At 44.0% G+C, this 24151-nt stretch overlaps 1 protein-coding gene across 1 annotated transcript; it reads right to left on the minus strand.

The window, feature by feature from the left end:
- Positions 1-940: 940 nt before the first annotated feature.
- Positions 941-15612, minus strand: c9 (complement component 9). Its single transcript, XM_046305934.1, has 12 exons — positions 15468-15612; positions 15232-15340; positions 14918-15071; positions 8453-8594; positions 6280-6418; positions 5654-5887; positions 5308-5447; positions 5018-5118; positions 3181-3312; positions 2441-2616; positions 1577-1799; positions 941-1458 (listed from the first exon to the last, which is right to left on the minus strand). The coding sequence occupies exons 1-12, from the start codon at positions 15539-15541 to the stop codon at positions 1286-1288; spliced, it is 1797 nt and encodes a 598-aa protein (XP_046161890.1). The 5' UTR covers positions 15542-15612; the 3' UTR covers positions 941-1285.
- Positions 15613-24151: the final 8539 nt, after the last annotated feature.

Raw genomic sequence — 24151 nt, forward strand, 5'->3', positions numbered from 1 at the left:
GTGGGACTTTATATAGATGCGTGTGTGCCTTTCCAAATCACGTCCAATCAATTGAATTTAGCACAGGTGGACTCCAATAAAATTGTAGAAACATATTAAAGATGATCAATGGAAACAGGAATTACCTGAGCTCAATTGAGTCCCAAAGCAAAAGGTCTGAATACTTATGTAAATAAGGCATTTCTGTTTTGTTCTTTTATCAATTTTTAAAAATGTCTAAAAACCTATTTTCGCTTTGTCATTATGAGGTATTGTAATTAGATTGATGAGGAAAAATGTTTTATTTAATCCATGTTAGAATAAGGCTGTAACATAACAAAATTTGGGAAAAGGGGTCTGAATACTTTCTGAATGCACTGTATATACACTGAGTGGACAAAACATTAACAGCTTCCTAATATTAAGTTGCACCCCCCTTTTGCCCTCAAATCCTTCTTTAACCTTCAAAAATCTCCCCCTTCTACACTGATTGAAATAGATTTAACAAGTGAACTCAATAAGGGATCATAGCTTTCACCTGGATACACCTGGTCAGTCTGTCATGGAGGAGCTGCTGTCCTTAATGTTTGGTACACTTTGTGCATATTTTAACACGAGAACATTATGGTTCTAGATATTTGGTTTCCTGAAGGAGGAATCATGACATTATGATTGCCAAACAACAGCAATAGGTTTTGGTTAAAATGCATTCCAAGCCTCCATTTCCCTTAACTTCCTGAGATTATGAGATGATCAAAGATGATCATAAAGACAAACCTAAGGTTTCTAAGGACCATATGAATTGTATTAACACTGTTGGCCACAAGGCGGAATAGTTTCATGTTAGACGATCAGTCAAAGGAAGCTACTTCAGGTCACAGTCTAGTGAACACTTGAAATTAGGATGAATTTAAAATATGTAATGGGAGGTTTTCATGTTATATGGATACCTTTCATCATGAACTCTCAATAAAAGGTCAAACTTTATTGGCAATGTTGATTTGTAAAACAGAACTAGGCCTACTTCAAGGAATACGTTGATACAGTTTTTAATATTAAAAAATGACATAGGTGTGTGTGTGTGTGTGTCTGGCGTGTGCGTGTGGATGTGTTTGCGTGTGTGTATGAGTATGAGTGAGTGAGCGAACATGTGTATAAGATGCATTAACTCCTCTTTGTCTACATGTACGGGGTTCCGTTAGTTATGCGGTGTCATCATAGTGTTCTGTATGAGTGTGCTCAGCAGTAGTCTTCAGTGACTATGTCTCCCCTGCAGGTGGCATCATAGTGTTCTGTATGAGTGTGCTCAGCAGTAGTCTTCAGCGTCTATGTCTCCCCTGCAGGTGGCATCAGAAAGGCCCTGTGTGTTACAGCTGCGGGTCCTGATACGTTTTCCTCCACTGCAGCCTGACCAGGCTCCCCAACACGACCAGTTCCCCTCCTGAGGAACCCTCTCCACGGGGGTTTTAGTATTCTTATCTGGAGAAGAAAACTATATTTTCAGCTTGACAGCTTTAACTATATACATAGGACAGTGTGCTTGTGCGTGCATACATGCTTGGGCATGCGTGTGTATACAACGGCTGGCTCCACTCACTGTTATCAGCCTTGGCATCCTGGCAGGCCAGACCTTCAAACTGGGGCAGACAGAGACACAGGCACTTCCCGTCCAGCAGGGCCAGAGAGCCCCCGTTGTGACAGGGCTTACACTTGCACACACTGTACTCAGCCTCGTACTCCTGAGTGGCTCTCTGCATGTTAAGCCTTCTGGTGTTCGCATCAGGCATACTCAGTGGGATCAGGGTCTGAATGGGTTCTGGCTATGAGGAGAGACAGACAGGAAACTGACTTACTGTAACATTCAGTTCAATACAACTCAAGGTAACAGAGTTGTGATGTGAACTGGAGACAGATGGAAGTGGAGTTATTGGGCATGGGATAGAATGACGGTCAAAGATAAAAGTAACAAAACGTTTTTAAAAATACATTTGAATGACACCGAGGGGCAACGCTGTTACATCCACTCGCATTCAAACCCATGCATGTGCACACACACGGACACACACTCACTCATACACTCATACACAGATGTAAATAGTGCAAACATGCACTGCAACGTATTCAGTTGGCCTTGCTGTTATGATGTTTGTTGTCCTGGATGTATTTTGTTTTCTGTTGTTTTCAGATGTTATTTTCTGTTGGTGTTTCTGTTTTCCTTGGTTTACATTTTATTCTCTTTTGTTCATTTTGTTGGCTGTTGGGGGACTGTGGCTTGGGGGGAATGGGGGGGGGGCTTCACTGCAGGTAGATTGTATGTTTTATTATACATACAGTATATACTTTTATTACAAAAATACAACTTTAACAATCCCCTTTTAGGCAATGTAACACCTTCTTTCAGATCTACACAGTGTTTATAGGAATGAGACAGTATGGGATGGATTTGGAATTGTGCCCTCACCTCACTGCTGAGGAGTGCAGGGGCATCGCCCACTGTCCGGGCCCAGTTCTGATAGGTCTTCACGTCCATTAGCCCCTCCTTCGTTATCTGAGTTCTCATGGCAACAGCGGCCTCCAGGGTTCCGCCCCTGACTACAGTTATCACCTTATCCACCAGCGCCTTGCCCTCCTTCTCAGCTGTGGATACAGAGCCACCATAGGAATCAGGAATCAAGGAGGGTGGGTGTTGTGTGTGTGTGTCTGTGCCAGCAGCATACCACCATGCATGCCACTGCTGGCTTGCCTCTGAAGCTAAGCAGGGCTGGTCCTGGTTGGTGCCTAGATGGGAGACCAGATGCTGCTGGAAGTGGTGTTGGAGGGCCAGTAGGAGACACTCTTGATTGGGGACATTGCCCTGTGTAGGGTGCCGTATTTCAGATGGGACATTAAACGGGTGTCTTGACTCTGTGGTCACTAAGGATCCCTTGGCACTTATCTTAAGAGTAGGGGTGTTAACCCTGGTGTCCTGGCTAAATTCCCAATCTGGCCCTCATACCATCAGGGCACCTAATCATCCCCAGCTTCCAATTGGCTCATTCATCCCCCCCTCCTCTGTAACTATTCCCCAGGTCTTTGCTGTAAATGAGAATGTGTTCTTAGTCAACTTACCTGGTAAAATAAGGGTTAACCCTTATTTTACCAAGTAAGTTGACTAAGAACACATTCTCATTTACAGCAAACGGTATGTTTGTGTTGACGGACCTGTGTTTTTATTCACAGTGTCTTTACAGTGTCCGGGTCTGATGTGGGCATCTCCTCCAATCCCGATGTTGGTGTCAAAGTTTGCTGAGATTCCAACTTTAATGCAGTCCTGGAGCTTTCTCTCAGTCAGCTCTATAGGAGAGACAACATTGCTAAAACATCAAATACGGACATCACTGCAAACAGGAGAGGTTTTTATATGGTCACATTTCATCCATTTTCCCAAATCATTATAAAAAACATTCATATAGAACCAAATATTTTCTCTCTGATCCTCAATACAATGTTGGGCTGTTTTGAATAAGAGCCCTAGCTAGTATTGATGTTTCATGTATCAGTGGTAGCCTCTTAAAGGCCCAGTGCAGTCAAAATGGTCTTTTTCTTATATCATATGTACAACGAGATGAAACTAACACTGTAAAGTGTGATTTTTATTTTTTTTATCAGATGGCAAAAGTCCCGACGTTAAATCTTCGTCATACTTCTTCTGCACAAAACTACTCTTACACCATTTAAGCTAGAAACGCCATTCAAACTTTAAAATGTGCAGACTGGTCTGGAATAGTGTGCTTGCATACAACTGTTTGATATTATTTACACTTTCTGTCCATCTTCATTCACTTTAATTGTGACATCATCACATCAAACTTCCATTCACTGTAAATGCAACAATGCAACTTTTGACACAAATCAGCTACTTTGGCTAAACACTTATACATCTTCTCTGCTCTTCAAATCTGAAATAATAACATAATTATCTGGTACCGTTACAGCATCAACAACATTTTCTGTAACTTTAAAAACGGACATTTTGATCTTTCCGAACAAGTTAGACAAGAAGTTAGAGGGTATGAAATCTTCATCCACTTCTCTGCTATTCCAATCAGTCCACTGAACAAAAATATCCGCTACGGATCTAACAATACAGCCGTTTTAGTAACTGCATTTTTAAAAAATGCCAACTTTTTCCTAACAACTGACATTTTGACCAAAGTTGAAGTAGACATCTTGGTCTACTTCTGTGCGATGCATATCTGGAAATACGAACAGAAATATCTACTACCAATCAAGCGCTACAGATGTTTTAAACACCACAGCAACTAATTTAGCCACGTTCCCACTGTTGAATTAATTGCTATGGAACTTTTCAGAACTTTCAAATTAGAACAATGTGGGAGCGCATTCTAAGCATGAGACAATGAGTAACCGTTGTTACTAATAACACTAATCAGCTACCTTGACCACTTTTCTCAACAATATGTCGTAGACAAAACCTTAAAGGGTATGACACCTTGGTCTACTTCTCATATATTCAAATCTGAAATCAAAACAGCAATAACAATAACTACTTAAGTAAAATATTTTAAACTTCTTCCACTACCACACAAATACTTGTAAAGAGGTTAAAGCAAGTCCCACCAATTTTTCTTCACGGAAAATAACCATCCAGTTTCCTGATAGTTGCTGGTAAAAAAGCACTCTACACAGGAACTTCTAATCAGCAGGTTTGCATTGGCGGGAATTCCGGCTTTCCATGGTGACAACACCATACAGTAAATAGGTTAATTGACCAATAACAATGTTCTAACCCTCTGCCAATAACAGCTAGTTTTCCGGTTTCCCCTCCCCACTCAGACCACTCCCAGCCAGTCCTATAAAATTATTGGTTGAGAAATAGTTTTCCTAAAAAGTTATTTTTTTTTAAAAAAGATTTTTGGGAAATCTATTACAATAAGGTATTTAATTGTTACCCAGAAATGATTTGATATAAAAACAGCTGCATTGGACCTTTAAGAGTAGTGTTGGTAGAAAAACAACACGATTTTAAGATCCCTACTTTTGTCCTTGATGGTGTCCTGGTTGAGAACGTAGACCAGCTGGTACTCTCCTCCAGACTTCCCATTCCTGGTGTAGTGAGTCCCATAGTCCTCCAGAAAGCTGCATTCCATTCAATTCAATTCCATTAAATTACATTCCATTCAACTTAACTCAAAACACTTCATCCATCCCACAATTGTCCAAGCAGGAGTAGGCAAATACACAACAATTTATATACATTATATATCAATCTACATAAGATATAGTCACAACAACAATGTGTTTCTAGTGTAATGATAACAGTCCAACCTGAAGTACTGTCCTTTCTCGTACTCCAGAGGTAGAGACTTGACATGCTCTAAAAACTCCCCAGCCACCTGAAGGTCCCGGGAACGCATCCTATAGGTGCTCAGCTGCACATGGCCGTTCACACGCATGAAACTCTTGTTCTGATTGGACAAGAACCAACATCAATTCATAAATTCAAATCAGGGAGTTTAAAATCAATCTGACAAGACATTTTAGACTTCCGTCAAATATAAAGCCACTGTGATTTACAAGATGGATGAAATAGCAAATACAAATGGACTGAAAGTATTTTATCCATGGGGGTACAGAGAGCGTACACTACAGTATAACATGAAGCCTACTGTACCTTGATGGTAGTGTACTCCGAGACTTCCTTGATCATCTGTGTCCTGTCATACTCAGCATCCAACCCAACCCCTCCTGACACAGTCGTATTGGACTTGGCCATAGACTTTTCTGTGGGGGTGAATTTTAAGTTCAACCCAGCGCTCACAGTCAACTTGGTCTCAGTCATCAGTTCCCTCAGGAGGGTGTATGTGTCCTCATAGATCTCTTTGGAAACGGTCTCCTCTGCTATAGTCTGGGAAAGACACATGCAGGGGTCAGAGGTCAATCACCAAGGTTTGAATTTGCTGAAGTGTTACATACTGTATTGTCTCATCTTCGAACCCAGAAGCAAATCTCACATGCTCATTGGCCAGCTACTAGATGTTAATAGTCTGTCACAACGTGGGATGGAACTTTGAGAAAATATACAGACAATATCATAAAGCCAGAATGTTTTGGGTCAGTGCAATTTAAGAACTGATTTGAAATTACATAAAGATGATTTGAAATTACAATGCAAGAATTGAAAAGTTACATTTATGGACGGAGAAGTGATTCATCTTAGTCTGAAAACTGAGCTGGATATCTCTGTTTCAATATTGTTTTACTGAAGTGAAGGCAAATTCCAGGCTAGGCCTTACTCACCTCATAGTTGAGCAAGCCCACGTTCCAAGGCAGCCTGTTATACTCGTTGTTATTGGTGTTTTTCACCTTGTTGCACATCCCATTGAAGTAGTCGTTGTTGAAGGGGTTTATACGGGGCTCCATGCCCAAGATGTTGATTCTGTCACAGCATAAAGACAGACACAGAACTTAAAAGAACACTAATATAATATGTATTTCTATGGACATGTCAGAGAGCTCGGTAGTCAGACCTGAGTGGCTGCTGGAGAGCATTCAGGAGCAGACCCGAGTTCAAATAGTATTTGTTTTCTTTACTTTGTGTCTTTGATTGAGTGTGCCTGGAGTCGAGGTTTGCATTTTTGGGAATATTCCATTGCACCAGGCATACTCAATCAAGTGCAGCTATCATCCCGTGCTCAAGAAAGGGAAAGTAACTGAACGACTAGCGATCCGTAGCACTAACTTCCATCATCAAAAAAAAAAGATGTATGTCTATATAGGTATGCGTATGTATATGTATGCATGTGTGTATGGATATATATATTTACCAAAAAAATTATGGGGGATTGGAAATGATGCAGACAATTACATTGGAAGCAACATTCTTTCCGCAATATTAAGCTGATCCTCCCTTTAGAAAAAAGAAAAAAAAAACTTCGTCATCATGAAATGCTTCAAAAGGCTAGTCAAAGACTACATCACCTCCTCCCTCCCCTGACACACTCAACCCTCTCCAATTCGCCTACCGCCTTGACAGATCTACGAACGAAGCAATCACCATTGTGCTGCACACTGCCCTCACCCACTTGTACAAAAGGGATGCATACAGTATGTGAGGTGTCACGATCGTTTGTAGAAACGGACCAAGGCGCAGCGAATGTTGAGATCCACATTATTTATTAGAAAGTGAGACTAAGCAAAGATATATAAACAAACTAACAACGAACTGTGACTACAGAGATGCTACAGGCACTAACACAAAACAATGTCCCATAACACACAGGTGGAAAAAACGCTACTTAAGTATGATCCCCAATTATCAAATTGGGAATCATACTAAAACACCAACATAGAAAAAACTAACTAGAACCCCACATAGAAAATATAAACTAGACTAGACTAAACCCCTGGTCATGACCTGACCTACTCTACCATAGAAAATAAAGGCATTCTATGGTCAGGACGTGACATGAGTTTGCTGTTCATTGACTACAGCTCTGTCTTCAATACCATAGTGCCATCTAAACTCATCACAAAGCTCACGACCCTTGGACTGAACTCCTCTCTATGCAACTGTGTCATGGACTTCCTGATGGGTCGCACCTAGGTGGCATCATTACCTCCGCCACAATGATCCTCATCACAGAGGCCCCAGAAGGGTGCATCCTAGGACCCCTTCTGTATTCCCTGTATACCCACGATTTCGTGGTTTCACACAGTTCCAACTCCATTATCAAGTTCGCTGATGACACGATAGTAGTAGGCCTGATTACCAACAATGACGAGACGGCCTACAGAGAGGAGTTAGGCACTCTGACGGCGTGGTGCCAGGTAAACAACCTCTCCCTCAACATCAGCAAAATAAAGGAGCTGATTGTGGACTTCAGGAGGAACCAGGTTGGGCACGCCCCATCCACATCAACGGTGCCATCGTGGAGACGATACAAAACGTAAAGTTCCTCGGCATACACATCTCTGATGAGCTGAAATGGTCAAACCACACAGACACCATAGTGAAGCAGGCAAGGCAGCAACTCTTGAACCTCAACAACAAACATTTACCCTGCACACCCTCCAATGGACATTTATCATTGTTACAGCTGGAAATATGTATATATTATTCGTTTTTATTATGGTTTCATTCACTTCTCACCGCCCTCCCCTGCTGCTCCCCCCTCTATAGACACTTACCCTGCACACACCCCCCAATGGACATTTATCATTGTACAGTTTTAAATGTGTATATTATTATTATTATTATGATTGTCTCATTCACTTCTATTTTTTTTACCTGCACTGTTGGAGCTCGGAGCATAAAAATTGCACTGTAACCTGCGAATCAATCTGCGATCTTGTGCATGTGAATAACAAACTAATCTGATGTAAAATATTTAAAAGAAAAATAAATACTAGTTGAACCCTATTTGGTCTGCTACTGTCCAGGTGTTTGAGAGGTGAGTGCTGCTGTGCTGACCCGTATCCTGCAGTCCTGCCCTGTTCGTTGGTGTCGTACAACTTTGTGCCACAGGGCTTACGTACGGGCTCACAGTCCTCGTCTGACCCGTCCTCGCAGTCATAGTCTCCGTTACACGACAGTCTCAACTTAATACATGCACCTTCACAAAGAGAGGGAGAGAGAGCGAGAAACACAGACGGACAGAAACGTGCATGATCAGTGTATGATGACAGTTTTATCAATTCATTCACTGCAATAGCACTACTGCAACTATGTAAATTGTATTACTGTTAACTTAACTTTAGTCCATAGCTGCTCAGAGTAAACGTCCTGCCCTAACTGAAATATTGCCACCAGCTTTGATGCACACAGATTCAGCTTCATATTCGATCTGAAAAATGGAGGCACCATTGTTACAGCCCCTCCCTGCTCTGTCTACTGGGTTTTGCTGTGCTTACTTTCTGCAGGAGATTGGTGGGCGGAGTAGTAGAGGTGGGCGGAGCTGGGAGGGTCGTCAGTGCTGATGGGGCACACTTGTGAAATCTCAGCTGTGGCATAAAGCCACTGTTTCCCCATTCAGCAAGAGATTCCTCTCTCCATGCATACCTTTGGTTGTTTTGATGTAGCTGTGGCAGTTGACACACGTTCGGCAGTGTTAGCTCTTTGTTATTTTTTGTGTGGTGACCATGGCTGGGGCAGTTGTCTCAGGAGCACATCCGTGGCTCAGTGGGGTAACCAGCTTGCTAGGAGCTTTGTCTGTGACACCGGGGTAAAGTGCATGAAGACTGAGGTTGAGCTAGTAATAGGTCTTGGGGAAGCTCCACTTGTTTTTTTGTTTTTTTCTATCCTGTGTGGTTGACACTGATTCTCTTTTGTCTGGTTTGGGGTACTCAATTGGGGCGAGAGCAGGTTTTTTGTTTGTTGACTGTTTGACTATGGCTAACATTGAGTAATTATTCCAAGTCCTGAGGGAGGAGCTTCTGGATTGCTATACTAAAGATCAATTGTTACAAATTGCGACATAACATTGAGATTGATGATAAACTGTCTGAAAGAGACGGTTAAGTCCATACTAAAGGCCAAGTCCATACTAAAGGCCAAGTCCATACTAAAGGCCAAGTCCATACTAAAGGCCAAGTCCATACTAAAGGCCAAGTCCATACTAAAGGCCAAGTCCATACTAAAGACCAAGTCCATACTAAAGGCCAAGTATATACTAAAGGCCAAGTCCATAATTAAGGCCAAGTCCATACTAAAGGCCAAGTCCATAATAAAGGCCAAGTCCATACTAAAGGTTAAGTCCATACTAAAGGTTAAGTCCATACTAAAGGCCAAGTCCATACTAAAGGTTAAGTCCATACTAGAGGCCAAGTCCATAATAAAAGCCAAGTCCATAATAAAGGCCAAGTCCATACTAAAGGCCAAGTCCATACTAAAGGCCAAGTCCATACTAAAGGTTAAGTCCATACTAAAGGTTAAGTCCATACTAAAGGTTAAGTCCATACTAAAGGCCAAGTCCATACTAAAGGCCAAGTCCATACTAAAGGCCAAGTCCATACTAAAGTCCAAGTCCATACTAAAGGCCAAGTCCATACTAAAGGCCAAGTCCATACTAAAGGTTAAGTCCATACTAGAGGCCAAGTCCATAATAAAGGCCAAGTCCATAATAAAGGCCAAGTCCATACTAAAGGCCAAGTCCATACTAAAGGCCAAGTCCATACTAAAGGCCAAGTCCATACTAAAGGCCAAGTCCATACTAAAGGTCAAGTCCATACTAAAGGCCAAGTCCATACTAAAGGTTAAGTCCATACTAAAGGCCAAGTCCATACTAAAGGCCAAGTCCATACTAAAGGTTAAGTCCATACTAAAGGCCAAGTCCATACTAAAGGCCAAGTCCATACTAAAGGCCAAGTCTATACTAGTGTGTTCTAGGTAAGTCTACGGTTTCCTGGAGTGGTTCTCAATCAGAGGCAGGTGTTTATCGTTGTCTCTGATTGGGAACCATATTTAGGCATCCGTATTCTTTAGGTATCTTGTGGGTGATTGTTCCTGTCTCTGTGTTTTGCACCAGTGAGGACTGTTTCGGTTTTTCCACGTTTTCTTATTTTGTTTTCTTATTTTGTTCACGTTTTCATCTTTCATTAAAGATGTTTATAAATAACCACGCTGCATTTTGGTCCTCCGATCCTTCTCGCCTCTCCTCTTTGGAAGAAGAGGAAGAAATCCCTTACAGAATCACCCACCACAACAGGACCAAGCGGCGTGGTGACAGGCAGCGGCAGCAGGAGCAGCGCAAGGAGGAATGGACATGGGATGATGTGTTGGACGGCAAGGGTTGCTACACATGGGAGGAGATCCTGGCGGGAAAGGATTGCCTCCCATGGGAACAGGTGGAGGCAGCTAGGAGAACAGAGGTAGCCGGAAATAGGAGCCGTCGATACAAGGGAACACGGCTGGCAAGGAAGCCCGAGAGTCAGCCCCAAAAATTGGGGGGAAGCACACAGGAAGTGTGGCGAAGCCAGGTAGGAGACCTGCGCCAACTTCCTGTGCTTACCGGAGGACTAGAGAGACCAGGCAGGCACCGTGTTATGCTGTGGAGCGCATGGTGTCCCCAGTGCGGGTGCATAGCCCGGTTCGGAACATACCAGCTCCTCGTATCGGCCGGGCTAGAGTGGGCATCGAGCCAGGTGCCATGAAGCCGGCTCTACGCATCTGGTCTCCAGTGCGTCTCCTTGGGCCGGCGTACATGGCACCAGCCTTGCACATGGTGTCCCTGGTTCGCCTGCACAGCCCAGTGCGGGCTATTCCACCTCGCCGCACTGGCAGGGCGACCGGGAGCATTCAACCAGGTAAGGTTGGGCAGGCTCGGTGCTCAAGAGCTCCAGTGCGCCTGCACGGTCCGGTCTATCCAGTACCACCTCCACGCATCAGCCCTCCGGTGGCAGCTCCCCGCACCAGGCTTCCTGTACGTGTCCTTGGCCCAGTACCACCAGTGCTAGCACCACGCACCAGGCCTACAGTGCGCCTCGCCTGTCCAGCGCTGCCAGAGCCTTCCTTCTCTCCTGCATCGACTGAGCTGCTCGCCTGCTATGCGCCGCCTGAGCTGCCCATCTGTGATGAGCCGCCAGAGTCTCCCGTCTGTCATGAGCCGCCGTATTCTCCCGTCCGTCATGAGCTGCCAGAGCCGCCAGTCTGCAAGGAGCCGCCAGAGCTGCCAGTCAGCAAGGAGCCGCCAGAGCTGCCAGTCAGCATGGAGCAGCCAGAACCGCCAGTCAGCATGGAGCAGCCAGAACCGCCAGTCAGCATGGAGCAGCCAGAGCCGCCAGTCACCACAACAGGACCAAGCGCCGTGGTGACAGGCAGCGTCAGCAGGAGCAGCGCAAGGAGCTGCCAGTCTGCCAGGATCTGCCAAAGCCGCCAGTCTGCCAGGATCCGCCAGTCTGCCAGGATCCGCCAGATCCGTCAGTCTGCCAGGATCCGCCAGTCTGCCAGGATCCGCCAGAGCCGCCAGTCTGCCAGGATCCGCCAGAGCCGCCAGTCTGCCAGGTTACACCAGAGCCGCCATTCAGCCAGGATCCGCCAGAGCCGCCATTCAGCCAGGATCTACCACAGCCGTCAACCTGCCTGAGCTATTGCTTAGTCTTGGGCTACCTCTCAGTCCTGAGCTACTTATCAGTCTTTAGCTACCCCTCAGTCTTTAGCTACCCCTCAGTCTTTAGCTACCCCTCAGTCTTGAGCTACCCCTCAGTCCCGAGCTACCCATCAGTCCCGAGCTACCTCAGTCCTCTCAGTCCTGAGCTACCTATCAGTCCTGAGCTACCTCTCAGTCTTCAGCTACCCCTCAGTCTTGAGCTACCCCTCAGTCCCGAGCTGCCCCTCAGTCCAGTGGGGCCCTTTGTTACTAAGCGGACTAAGACTGTGTTGGAGTGGGGTCCACGTCCCGCGCCAGAGCCACTGCCGTGGACAGACACCCACCCAGTCCCTCCCCTATGGGTTTAGGTGTGCGGCCGGGAGTCCGCACCTTTGGGGGGGGGGGGGTACTGTCACGCCCTGGCCTTAGTATTCTGTGTTTTCTTTATTATTTTGGTGAGGCCAGGGTGTGACACGGGTGATTTATGTGTTTTGTCTTATCTAGAGTTTTTGTAGTCTATGGGGTTGTGTTCAGTTGAGTGTTCTAGGTAAGTCTATGGTTGCCTGGAGTGGTTCTCAATCAGAGGCAGGTGTTTATCGTTGTCTCTGATTGGGAACCATATTTAGGCAGCCATATTCTTTAGGTATCTTGTGGGTGATTGTTCCTGTCTCTGTGTTTTGCACCAGTTAGGACTGTTTCGGTTTTTCCACGTTTTCTTATTTTGTAGAGTGTTCACGTTTTCATCTTTCATTAAAGATGTTTATAAATAACCATGCTGCATTTTGGTCCTCCTCTCCTTCCCAGGAAGAAAACCGTTACATGGTCAGAGATGGTAAGCTCTCTGAAATGTCTCTTAATGACGGTTACGGTGATTTTTCTGGAGTTAGTGCTCAGCTTTCCTTCAATGTAGCTGGAAAATTGAGTCTCCGGATGAAATTCAGTGAAAAGAGTAGCAGATTCCACGAATTGGCCTGACACCGACCGTACATTGATGATTCAATGTGTGCTAACTGGAAAGCACAAGAGGCCTACTCGGCTCTTAACGTTGCTGACAGCCAAAACTAGGGCAAAGTTAAAGCTGCTGTGTTGCACGCCTATGAGTTAGTTCCAGAAGGGTATCGCCAGTGGTTTAGAACCTGGAAAATAGCTAACAAACAGACTTTTGTAGAGTTCGCACGGGATTTGCACACCCAGTTTAATCGATGGTGCACTTCGTTAGATGTTACAACCTACGAGCAGTTGTGCTGGAGCAGTTCAAAGATTGTCTCTGACCGCCTTGCCACATACATAAATGAGCATAAGGTGCAGACCGCCTCCGGGGCTGCCGTGTTGGCTGATGAATATGTGTTGAGGCATAAAGGTCACTTTGGGGAACCCATTTTTAGCAGTGATGGTCGCAGGGATAGTTTTGGGACTAAATTATTTCCTACTGGGCCTGACCTTGTCTCAAGGGTTGACTGTGGTTCCCATGAGAAGTCAGATCATGGCAAAATCTGCAATTACTGCCGTGGTAAAGGTCATTGGAAAAATGAATTCCCTGTCCTTAGCGTTAAAGCTAGGCCTTCTGGGGTTAATGTGCCCGTAAAGCCTATGGAATTAGTGGCACCTGCTTCTAAGTTAAGGGATTCAATTGTTCCACCTCAGGACTAGTTAAAATAACCATTGGGTATGGTTGACAGTGCATCCATCTATTAACCGTTCATTACTGAGGGTTACGTATCTCTGATAGGTAACCAAGAGTGTGTCCCGGATGAGCCCCCACTTGTTACAACCTGGCTGAAGATTGTAACAAATCATGGGAAACCACACACTGAGTAAAGGAATAACAAAATGAATTTATTCCATACATGAAGTAAACACTCTCAACAATAATCAGATGAGGCAGGAAGGTCAGTAAATTAGGGGTCAACTGCCAAAGCCACAACAAAACAACCAAAGGTATGCATGGTGAGGAATCTCTTGCTGAATGGTGAAAAAGTGGCTTTAGCTGAGCTTTCACAAGTGTGCCCCATCAGCACTGACGACCCTCCCAGCCCCGCCCACCTCTACTACTCAGCGAAATGCACCAGCCACTTTTCAACGCCTTATGAACAGGGTTGTTTCTGGTTTGGAGGGATGTGCTGTGTACCTCGATGATGTAGTTGTGTACAGTGATACATGGGAACAACACTTGTGCCGTGTAGCAGCACTGTTTGGTCGCCTGGCAGAAGCTCGACTTACCATTAACTTGGCAAAGTGTGAGTTTGCCAGGCGAACTGTGACATACCTTGGTGAAGTTGTCGGTCAGGGGGAAGTACGGCCGGTACGCGCTAATGTTTTGGCCATTGATCATTATACTCACGTCCAACCACTAAAAAAGATCTCCAGTGTTTTTTTGGGATGGTCAGCTACAACCGCAGTTTTGTAAGAATATTTCGACTGAGGCCACACCCCTTACTGACTTGCTTAGGGCAAAGGCCAACTTTGTGTGGTCTCCATTATGTCAATGGTCCTTTGCGGACGTTAAAGCTCTTCTCAGTACTGCTCCTGCAGGAGATTGGTGGGTGGAGTAGGTGAGGTGGGTGGAGCTGGGAGGGTTGTCAGTGCTGATGGAGCACGCTTGTCAAAGCTCAGCTCTGGCATAAAGCCACTGTTTCCCCATTCAGCAAGAGATTCCTCTCTCCATGTTGACATCTAATTTACTGACCTTCATCTGATTATAGTTGTGAGTGTTTACTTTATTTATGGAATAAATTCATTTTGTTATTCCTTTACTCCGTGTGGTTTCCCATTGTTTGTTACAATCTTGAGCCAGGTTGTAACACCATACACAGACATACTCATGGCTATGACCTAATTGGGAGGTACAGTACCTGATTCACAAGTGAACTCAGTGCTGGAGCACTCAGAGGGCTGGGCCTGTTCACACACAGCTTCACTAGTGCACGCCTGCTGCTCTCCTATTGGCTGTCCTTGACAGGGCTTCCCACCAAATTGGCCGAACACCTCCACACTCCGAGAACGGTGCTGCCAACATGACAGAGTTCACACAGTTAAGGAGCATACAAACTTTCACTCCTGCTTTTTAAGCCATGAATAATTTGAGTCTGACATTTGAGAAAAATTAGAGACTGGGAGGCCAAATTGCTAGGCCCTGATCTGTATATTTGATGAATCTGGGACCCACCCGTATCTTGGTGCAGTTGTTACAGGGGGTCCACTCAGACCAGCGGCTCCAGACACAGTCCACCGGGTCAGGGGGAGCCACCTTGACCTCCCGAGTGTCCCGTTTGCCTCTATGGGTTACATACATAAGGTTCAGAGCTCAGATTACTAGAACAAGTGTCCTCTAATTGTATTTTGTGTAATGAGAGAATAAACAAGAGTAATGAGAGTATTGTGTGTCAAATAGAGCATACGTACGTTCTGTTTTCATCACCAGACACAGCCACAGCACAGAACCCCAGGAGAAGAGCAGCAGCTACCTCAGTCCTCATAACGGCAGAATGATAAACAGAAGTTTGGTATGTCTTGCTTTATATTTACGGCCTTTCTGTTAATGATTGCAGAACAAATCGATAGTTTGGATCTTGATTTATGGAAAAACGCAACCCAGAGTGTTATCAGTGGACTCATGGTAGAGTTAGTGGACTATCCCCTATTTCGCAATTTATTACAATTATTGTGTATTAGAATAAATGGACAGAAGATTTCCGAAATACAGTGTATTTAGCATTTTTCTATCCAATATATTATCCCAACATATGATACATTTCTGAAATTCTCAAGACGTTTCCTAATCACACAAAAGTGACAAATGTTAATATCATATTCATAGGAGGCATTACACACCATTTTGTGTACTCTGAGCCAAAACCATGTTTTCAATTTGGGACAGTTTATTTCTTGGTCTGACAAGTAAAAATCTAAACTATTGTTTCTAAACCCTTGTAGAGAAACCACATGATCAAAATCACATCACTTCATTGGTGTGACCTTATAGAGGAGGGAAAAGCAAGCTTCAAACAGGAAGCTCACCTCTGTGAAGAACACAGTGAGATTAGTGACAGCTTTTTTTCTGTTTTGATGTTAAGGTTCTAAAACTGTCATAAATAATGCACTGTGCCAAACGGTGATGTAAATGTGCATACTATGTACTGGTATTATGTTAAAAAAAATGTTGTCCCGCTTTACCAACCATAGCTAGCTAAAGTAGAACAGCATAGCTAGCTAAAGTAGGAACACATGGAGTAGCTAAATCAGGACAGTCTTATAGGCTTTTCTAATGGATGAAAGAGATCCAGTTTACATCAGGGACCCCCTGTACTCAGGTTAGACAGAGCTCTGGTTCTCATAGCACTATATCCTGTTTAATTTACATTTATTAGCACCAAACAGAACTATTGTAGGCCTACTGTATCTACCATGAACAAATTATTACAATTAGCCACGTCTAACATCTGCAAAGGTATTGATGCAAGAGTGTTACTGGAAAATGTCCCCTGTCCCCCTGACCACTGGAGTTTGTGGAAATAGAAGAGCAAATAGTTGCTTTGTTTGTAGAAACTTGTGACGCAATGGTATTATTGACAAGATAAAAGTCCAACAACATATTTGGGCCAGTTTTCCGTTCTGGGAAAGCATTCCCATTAAACTGTTTTTAGTCCAGGCTGGACTAGGCTTAGTCTGTATCTTGAAACCTGCCCCTAAATCATTTATAAAATAGCCTCCAACACCCTACTCAACAAATTGGATGCAGTCTATCACAGTGGCATCCGTTTTGTCACCAAAGCCCTATATACTACCCACCACTGCGACCTGTACGCTCTCGTTGGCTGGCCCTCGCTTCATACTCGTCGCCAAACCCACTGGCTCCAGGGCATCTACAAGTCTCTGTTAGGTAAAGCCCTGCTTTATCTCAGCTCACTGGTCACCATAGCAGCACCCACCTGTAGCACGCTCTCCAGAAGGTATATCTCACTGGTCACCCCCAAAGCCAATTCCTCCTTTCTTTCCAGTTCTCTGCTGCCAATGACTGGAACGAACTGCAAAAATCACTGAAGCTGGAGACTCATATCTCCCTCACTAGCTTCAAGCACCAGATGTCAGAGCAGCTCACAGATAACTGCACTTGTACATAGCCCATCTGTAAACAGCCCATCCAACTACCTCATCCCCATTCTGTATTTATTTATCTTTCTCCTTTGCACCCCAGCATCTCTACTTGCACATTAATCTTCTGCACATTGCTATATTGCAATTACTTCGCCACCATGGCCTATTTATTGCCTTACCTCCCTTATCTTACCTCATTTGTACTCACTGTATATAGACTTTTTTTCCCTACTGTATTATCGATTGTATGCTGGTTTATTCCATGTGTAACTCTGTGTTGTTGTATGTGTCGAACTGCTGTGCTTTATTTTGGCCAGGTCGCAGTTGTAAATGAGTACTTGTTCTCAACTAGCCTACCTGGTGAAAAAGAAAAAAAATGGCCCTCCACAAACAGGGAGGGCCATCTGTGTCTCTAATGTGTGTCATTTAACAAATGTCCACAAGGTGGCAACCCTAGACTGATCTGAAGTCTGTGGAGATCATTTAGCCTCTGTCTGTCTGAAACTGTGAACTCATGCATTAAAGCGGCTTTTAAAACAACCTGCAACAACATTACAAATGTTCCACTCTGGTTATTTTTCCTCATCTTTTCGTGTCATATTTAAAAACATTTGCAATCACTGCAATGTCTGTTTACATTTGCTGCCCTCCTGTAGGCATTCATGAAGAAACCACAGTAGGCCAAATGAGCAACATGACTAAAGTACAGTACATTAAAACATAGCCTAACACAAAAAAAGTTTGCTTCTGAGAACATTTCAGAATGTTCTACAGAGTGATCTAGCCATCATGTGATCTGATCGTTCAGGAAGCAGGAGTTGTCTGTGCTGAGAGAGGAGAGAAGAGAGAACAAGAGATGTTAGGGCAAGAGAGAGAAAGGCTCATTGTCAGCACGGTATGCTATTGGATGGAAGCTCTTTTACACTGAAGGGGTTTGTTTGAGTCTGATTTGATCAATATTGATTTATGTTTTATTTAATGGTGGATTATTTCATGTTGAAGAAATGTTGGTCACATATTTATTGTGAGTATTGTTATGTGTGTAAAAGTGTAATTATTTGGTTTATGTACTGACCTTATGTCATGAAATAAAACTCCCAGCCCAAGCTGCTAGCAATTGATGAAGAGTTGGCAGTAAGCTGCGAGCAATTCTTTAACCAAAGCAACCCTCCTTTTCACCCCTACCGCCCCTCCAGTCAATTTGGAGACTGCCCGCTCCTGACTCCTCCTCTCCTCCCCTCCTCCGCTCCTCCCCTCTACCTTTCCTCCCCTCCTCCGCTCCTGCCCTCTTCCCTGAGCCGTGATAAATGTCAGGCAGAGAGAGAGAGGTAGAACAGAGGCCATCTGCCCAGGGTGTGTGTGTACACGCCGTGCATGCATGTGTGTGTCTCTCTCTTAGGTCCTGCCTGAGAGGCATAAATATGTGCCGAAGTCACCATTTTTCACCGGGCTCTGCCGCTGCAGCCTGTTTCCTCCCAGCCTCCTCAGGAAGCCAGAGGGGAGGCAAGGTGCTGCTTGGTCAAGGTTTCTCCTCACTAGAAAGACTTTCTGATTTAGAGGGGAGGTTGGGTCAGTGTCATCAGCAGGAATAGAGTTTGGGCAATGATGTATAACATTATAGGATATGTAGAAACATCTCTACTCAAAAGAAGTAAGAAAGTGGAAAGATGAATCATAGTTCAAAGCCAGACATGGTTCAACATCACCAGTAGTACATTAGAGTGTACTCTAAGAGAGAAAACATGCTTTATACTCTGTCTTCCATATGGGGTGGCAACCAGAGGGCCATGGGACCCAGTCAGATAATAAACCAGTACAGGATTCAAAGTAGACATTCAGGGAGACCAGGATGAGAAGCATATCAACTTCTCCTCAGGCACAGTCAGAAGACTAAAATAAGAAAAACAGTCAAAGGAAGAAGACTCCCTCAATTATGGAGTTAATTGTCTTCTTTGGGTCCAGGCTGTGATCTGATTGGCTCCTTTGGGTTCAGGCTGTGATCTGATTGGCTACTTTGGGTCCAGGCTGACACTGTGGTCAGGTGGCCAGAGGTGATGCCAGAAGTCACTCCTCACATTGTTCCTGCAGGGACTGGAGCCTTCCTGTGGTATACTTGAGTCAGCTGCACTGCTGTGGACATGGCTATTGGCTAGTTCCCAGGTACAATTGGTTTTAAATAATTACATAGAACTCTTACTCATCACATTCAGCAGAATTTCATCAGCAGAATAATTTATCAAAATCATTTAGTAGAATCATTTAGCAGAATCATTTAGCAGAATCATTCAGCAGAATCATTGGAATCATGGCTAATACATCAATATAAATTGGTATCTCCTGTTTGGATCCTATTCGTGGCAGGTTTGGCAACACATTTCCCTTCATAGTGCACTACTACAGAGCCCTGGTCAAAAGTAGTACACTATTTAAGGAGCCATTTGAGATGCAGTCTTGATGTCTGTTCACTAAATCACATTCCCCAAATATAGACTGTGGAATGTTTATTCAACTTTGTGTGTTGTTGTTATCTCTGTCACCACAGACGTCAGTTCAATGTTCATGAAACAGCATCTGTGTAGTAAGTACAGATAGTAGTTTAAATCCCCTCGCACAGTCTCCGCAGCCGGACAACTTTCTCATGGCTTCTGGAGGGAAATGATGTAGGAATGCTCGACCGGTGTCGCTCATTCAGCCAACAGAAACTTTCAACCGGTTTTCCCCATTAAGCAACGGGTCGGTCAGAGGCTGAGCCTTCTCTGGTCTCTACTCCTCCCGTTACGGGGTCTGAGATGCAGAAGCCTCCCACCATTAGCTCGGACATATTAACCCTAGTCATTGGCAACTCCATTACCCGCAGTATTAGACTTAAAACTAATCATCCAGCGATCATATATTGTTTACCAGCGGGCAGGGCTACCGACGTTAAGGCTAATCTGAAGATGGTGCTGGCTAAAGCTAAAACTGGCGAGTGTAGAGAGTATAGGGATATTGTTATCCACGTCGGCACCAACGATGTTAGGATGTAACAGTCAGAGGTCACCAAGCGCAACATAGCTTCAGCGTGTAAATCAGCTAGAAAGATGTGTCGGCATCGAGTAATTGTCTCTGGCCCCCTCCCAGTTAGGGGGAGTGATGAGCTCTACAGCAGAGTCTCACAACTCAGTCGCTGGTTGAAAACTGTTTTCTGTCCCTCCCAAAAGAATTTGTAGATAATTGGCCCTCTTTCTGGGACTCTCCCACAAACAGGACCAAGCCTGTTGAGGAGCGCCGGACTCCATCCTAGCTGGAGGAGTGCTCTCATCTTATCTACGAACATAGACAGGGCTCCAACTCTCTTAGCTCCACAATGAGATAGGGTGCAGGCCAGGCAGCAGGCTGTTAGCCAGCCTGCCAGCTTAGTGGAGTCTACCACGAGCACAGTCAGTGTTGTCAGCTCAGCTATCCCCATTGAGACCGTGTCTGTGCCTCGACCTAGGTTGGGCAAAACTAAACATTTTTTTTCTACCTTTATTTAACTAGGCAAGTCAGTTAAGAACAAATTCTTACTTTCAATGACAGCCTAGGAACAGTGGGTTAACTGCCTGTTCAGGGGCAGAACGACAGATTTGTACCTTGTCAGCTCGGGGATTTGAACTTGCAACCTTTCGGTTACTAGTTCAACGCTCTAACCACTAGGCTACCCTGCCACCCCATAGGGTGTAGCTGGCTGTTAGCCAGCCTGCCAGCTTAGTGGAGTCTGCCACAAGCACAGTCAGTGTAGTCAGCTCAGCTATCCCCATTGAGACCGTGTCTGTGCCTTGACCTAGGTTGGGCAAAACTAAACATGGCGGTGTTCGCCTTAGCAATCTAACTAGGATAAAAACCTCCTCCATTCCTGCCATTGTTGAAAGAGATTGTGATACCTCACATCTCAAAATAGGGCTACTTAATGTTAGATCCCTCACTTCCAAGGCAGTTATAGTCAATGAACTAATCACTGATCATTATCTTGATGTGATTGGCCTGACTGAAAAATGGCTAAAGCCTGATGAATTTACTGTGTTAAATGAGGCCTCTCCTCCTGGTTACACTATTGACCATATCCCCTGCACATCCCGTAAAGGCGGAGTGTTGCTAACACTTATGATAACAAATTTCAATTTACAAACCCCCCCCCCCCCCCCCCCAATGTTTTCGTCTTTTGAGCTTCTAGTCATAAAATCTATGCAGCCTACGCACTCACCTTTTATAGCTACTGTTTACAGGCCTCCTGGGCCATATACAGCGTTCCTCACTGAGTTCCCTGAATTCCTATCGGATGTTGTAGTCATGGCAGATAATATTCTAATTTTTGGTGACTTTAATATTCACATGGAACAGCACACAGACCCACTCCAAAAGGCTTTCGGAGCCATCAACGACTCAGTGGGTTTTGTCCAACATTCCTCCGGCCCTACTCACTGCCACAGTCATACTTTGGACCTAGTTTTGTCCCGTGGAATAAATGTTGTGAATCTTAATGTTTTTCCACATAATCCTGGACTATCGGACCACCATTTTATTATGTTTGCGATCGCAACAAATAATCTGCTCAGACCAAGGATCATTAAAAGTCATGCTATAAATTGGGGCGGCAGTGTAGCCTAGTGGTTAGAGCGTTGGACTAGTAACCGGAAGGTTGCGAGTTCAAACCCCCGAGCTGACAAGGTACAAATCTGTCGTTCTGCCCCTGACCAGGCAGTTAACTCACTGTTCCCAGGACGTCATTGAAAATAAGAATATGTTCTTAACTGACTTTCCTGGTTAAATAAAAAATAATAAAAATATAAAAAAATAATAATAAAAAATAATAATTCTCAGACAGCCCAAAGATTCCTAGATGCCCTTCCAGACTCCCTCCGCCTTCCCAAGGACATCAGAGTACAAAAATCAGTTAACCAGTTAACCAATCAGATGACTGGGGGGTTAGTCTAGTTTATTATTTCTGTGTGGGTGTTCTAGTTTTCATGTTTCTATGTTGGTGATTTGTATGATTCCCAATTAGAGGCAGCTGATAATCGTTGTCTCTAATTGAGGATCATATTTAAGTAGTGTTTTTCCCCACCTGTGTTTGTTGAATATTGTATCTTGAGTAAGTGTATGTAGCACCTCTGTAGTCACGGTTCGTTGTTCATTTATTGTTTATTGTTTTTGTTAAGTTTCACTATGAATAAATTATGTGGAACTCAACATTCGCTGCGCCTTGGTCTGTTTCTACAAACGATCGTGACACTTACCGACTCCTCTTTAAATCTGCGTATTCCTCCAAAGCTCAGTTGTCCTGAGTCTGCACAACTCTGCCAGGACCTAGGATCAAGAGAGACACAAGTGTTTTAGTACTATATCTCTTGACACAATGATGAAAATAATCATGGCCTCTAAACTTTCAAGCTGCATACTGGACCCTATTCCAACTAAACTACTGAGAGAGCTGCTTCCTGTGCTTGGCCCTCCTATGTTGAACATAATAAACGGCTCTCTATCCACCGGATTTGTACCAAACTCACAAAAAGTGGCAGTAGTAAAGCCTCTCTTGAAAAAGCCAAATCTTGACCCAGAAAATATAAATAACTATCGGCCTATATCAAACCTCCCATTCCTCCCAAAAAATGTTGAAGAAGCTGTTGGGCAGCAACTCACTGCCTTCCTGAAGACAAACAATGTATACGAAACGCTTCAGTCTGGTTTTAGACCCCATCATAGCACTGAGACTGCACTTGTGAAGGTGGTAAATTACCTTTTATGGCGTCAGACCGAGGCTCTGCAACTGTCCTCGTGCTCCTAGACCTTAGTGCTGCTTTTGATACCATCGATCACCACATTCTTTTGGAGAGATTGGAAACCCAAATTGGTCTACACTGAGAAGTTCTGGCCTGGTTTAGATGTTATCTGTCAAAATGATTTTTGGAAAGATTTTTGTTGAGTTGAGGTAACAAGTTGAGGTCAGAGGAGCCTCTTAAAGAAGAAGTTACAGGTCTGTGAGAGCCAGAAATCTTGCTTGTTTGTAGGTGACCAAATACTTATTTTCCACCATAATTTGAAAATAAATTCATTAAAAATCCTACAATGTGATTTTCTGGATATTTTAAAACTCATTGTGTCTGTCATAATTGAAGTACCTATGATGAAAATTACAGGCCTCTCATCTTTTTAAGTGGGAGAACTTGCACAATTGGTGGCTGACTAAATACTTTTTTGCCCCACTGTATATGGATGACACAGAGCTGTACATTTTGATGAAACATGGTGAAGCCCCAAAATTGCCCTAGCTGGAAGCCTGTATTTCAGACATAAGGCAGTGGATGGCTGCAAATGTTCTACTTTTAAACTCAAACAAAACAGAGATGCTTGTTCTAGGTCCCAAGAAACAAAGATCTTCTGTTGAATCTGACAATTAATCATGTTTGTCCAGTCATCTCAAATAAAACTGTGAAGGACCTCAGCATTACTCTGAACCCTGATCTCTCTTTTGACGAACATATCAAGACTATTTCAAGGACTGCTTTTTACATAACATTGCAAAATCTGAAACTTTCTGTCCAAAAATCATGCAGAAAAATGAATCCATGCTTTTGTCACCTCTAGGTTAGACTACTGCAATGCTCTACTTTCCGGCTACCTGGATAAAGCACTAAAACTTCAGTTAGTGCTATACATAGCTCCTAAAATCTTGACTAGAACCAAAATAATTCATCATATTACTCCAGTGTTAGCCTCTCTACACTAGGTTCCTATTAAGGCAAGGGTTGATTTCAAGTTTTTCCTGCTAACCTACAAAGCATTACATGGGCTTGCTCCTACCTATCTTTCCAATTTGGTCCTGCCGTACATACCTACACGTATGCTACGGTCACAAGACGCAGGCCTTCGAACTGTCCCTAGAATTTCTAAGCAAACAGCTGGAGGCAGGGCTTTGTCCTATAGAGCTCCATTTTTATGGAATGGTTTGCCTACCCATGTGAGAGACGCAGACT

The sequence above is a fragment of the Oncorhynchus gorbuscha genome, linkage group LG16 (assembly GCF_021184085.1).
Source record: "Oncorhynchus gorbuscha isolate QuinsamMale2020 ecotype Even-year linkage group LG16, OgorEven_v1.0, whole genome shotgun sequence".
Lineage (NCBI taxonomy): Eukaryota > Metazoa > Chordata > Actinopteri > Salmoniformes > Salmonidae > Oncorhynchus > Oncorhynchus gorbuscha.

Bases quoted from the DNA above. Each gene is read 5' to 3' on its own strand.
- c9 (XM_046305934.1), bottom strand. From the start codon at position 15,541: ATGAGGACTGAGGTAGCTGCTGCTCTTCTCCTGGGGTTCTGTGCTGTG. The intron at 6,419-8,452 runs GTCAGCACAGCA...ATGCTGTGACAG, and splicing joins GGCAGGACTGCAGGATACGG to AATCAACATCTTGGGCATGG. The intron at 1,800-2,440 runs GTGAGGGCACAA...CTCTCCTCATAG, and splicing joins CTGCACTCCTCAGCAGTGAG to CCAGAACCCATTCAGACCCT.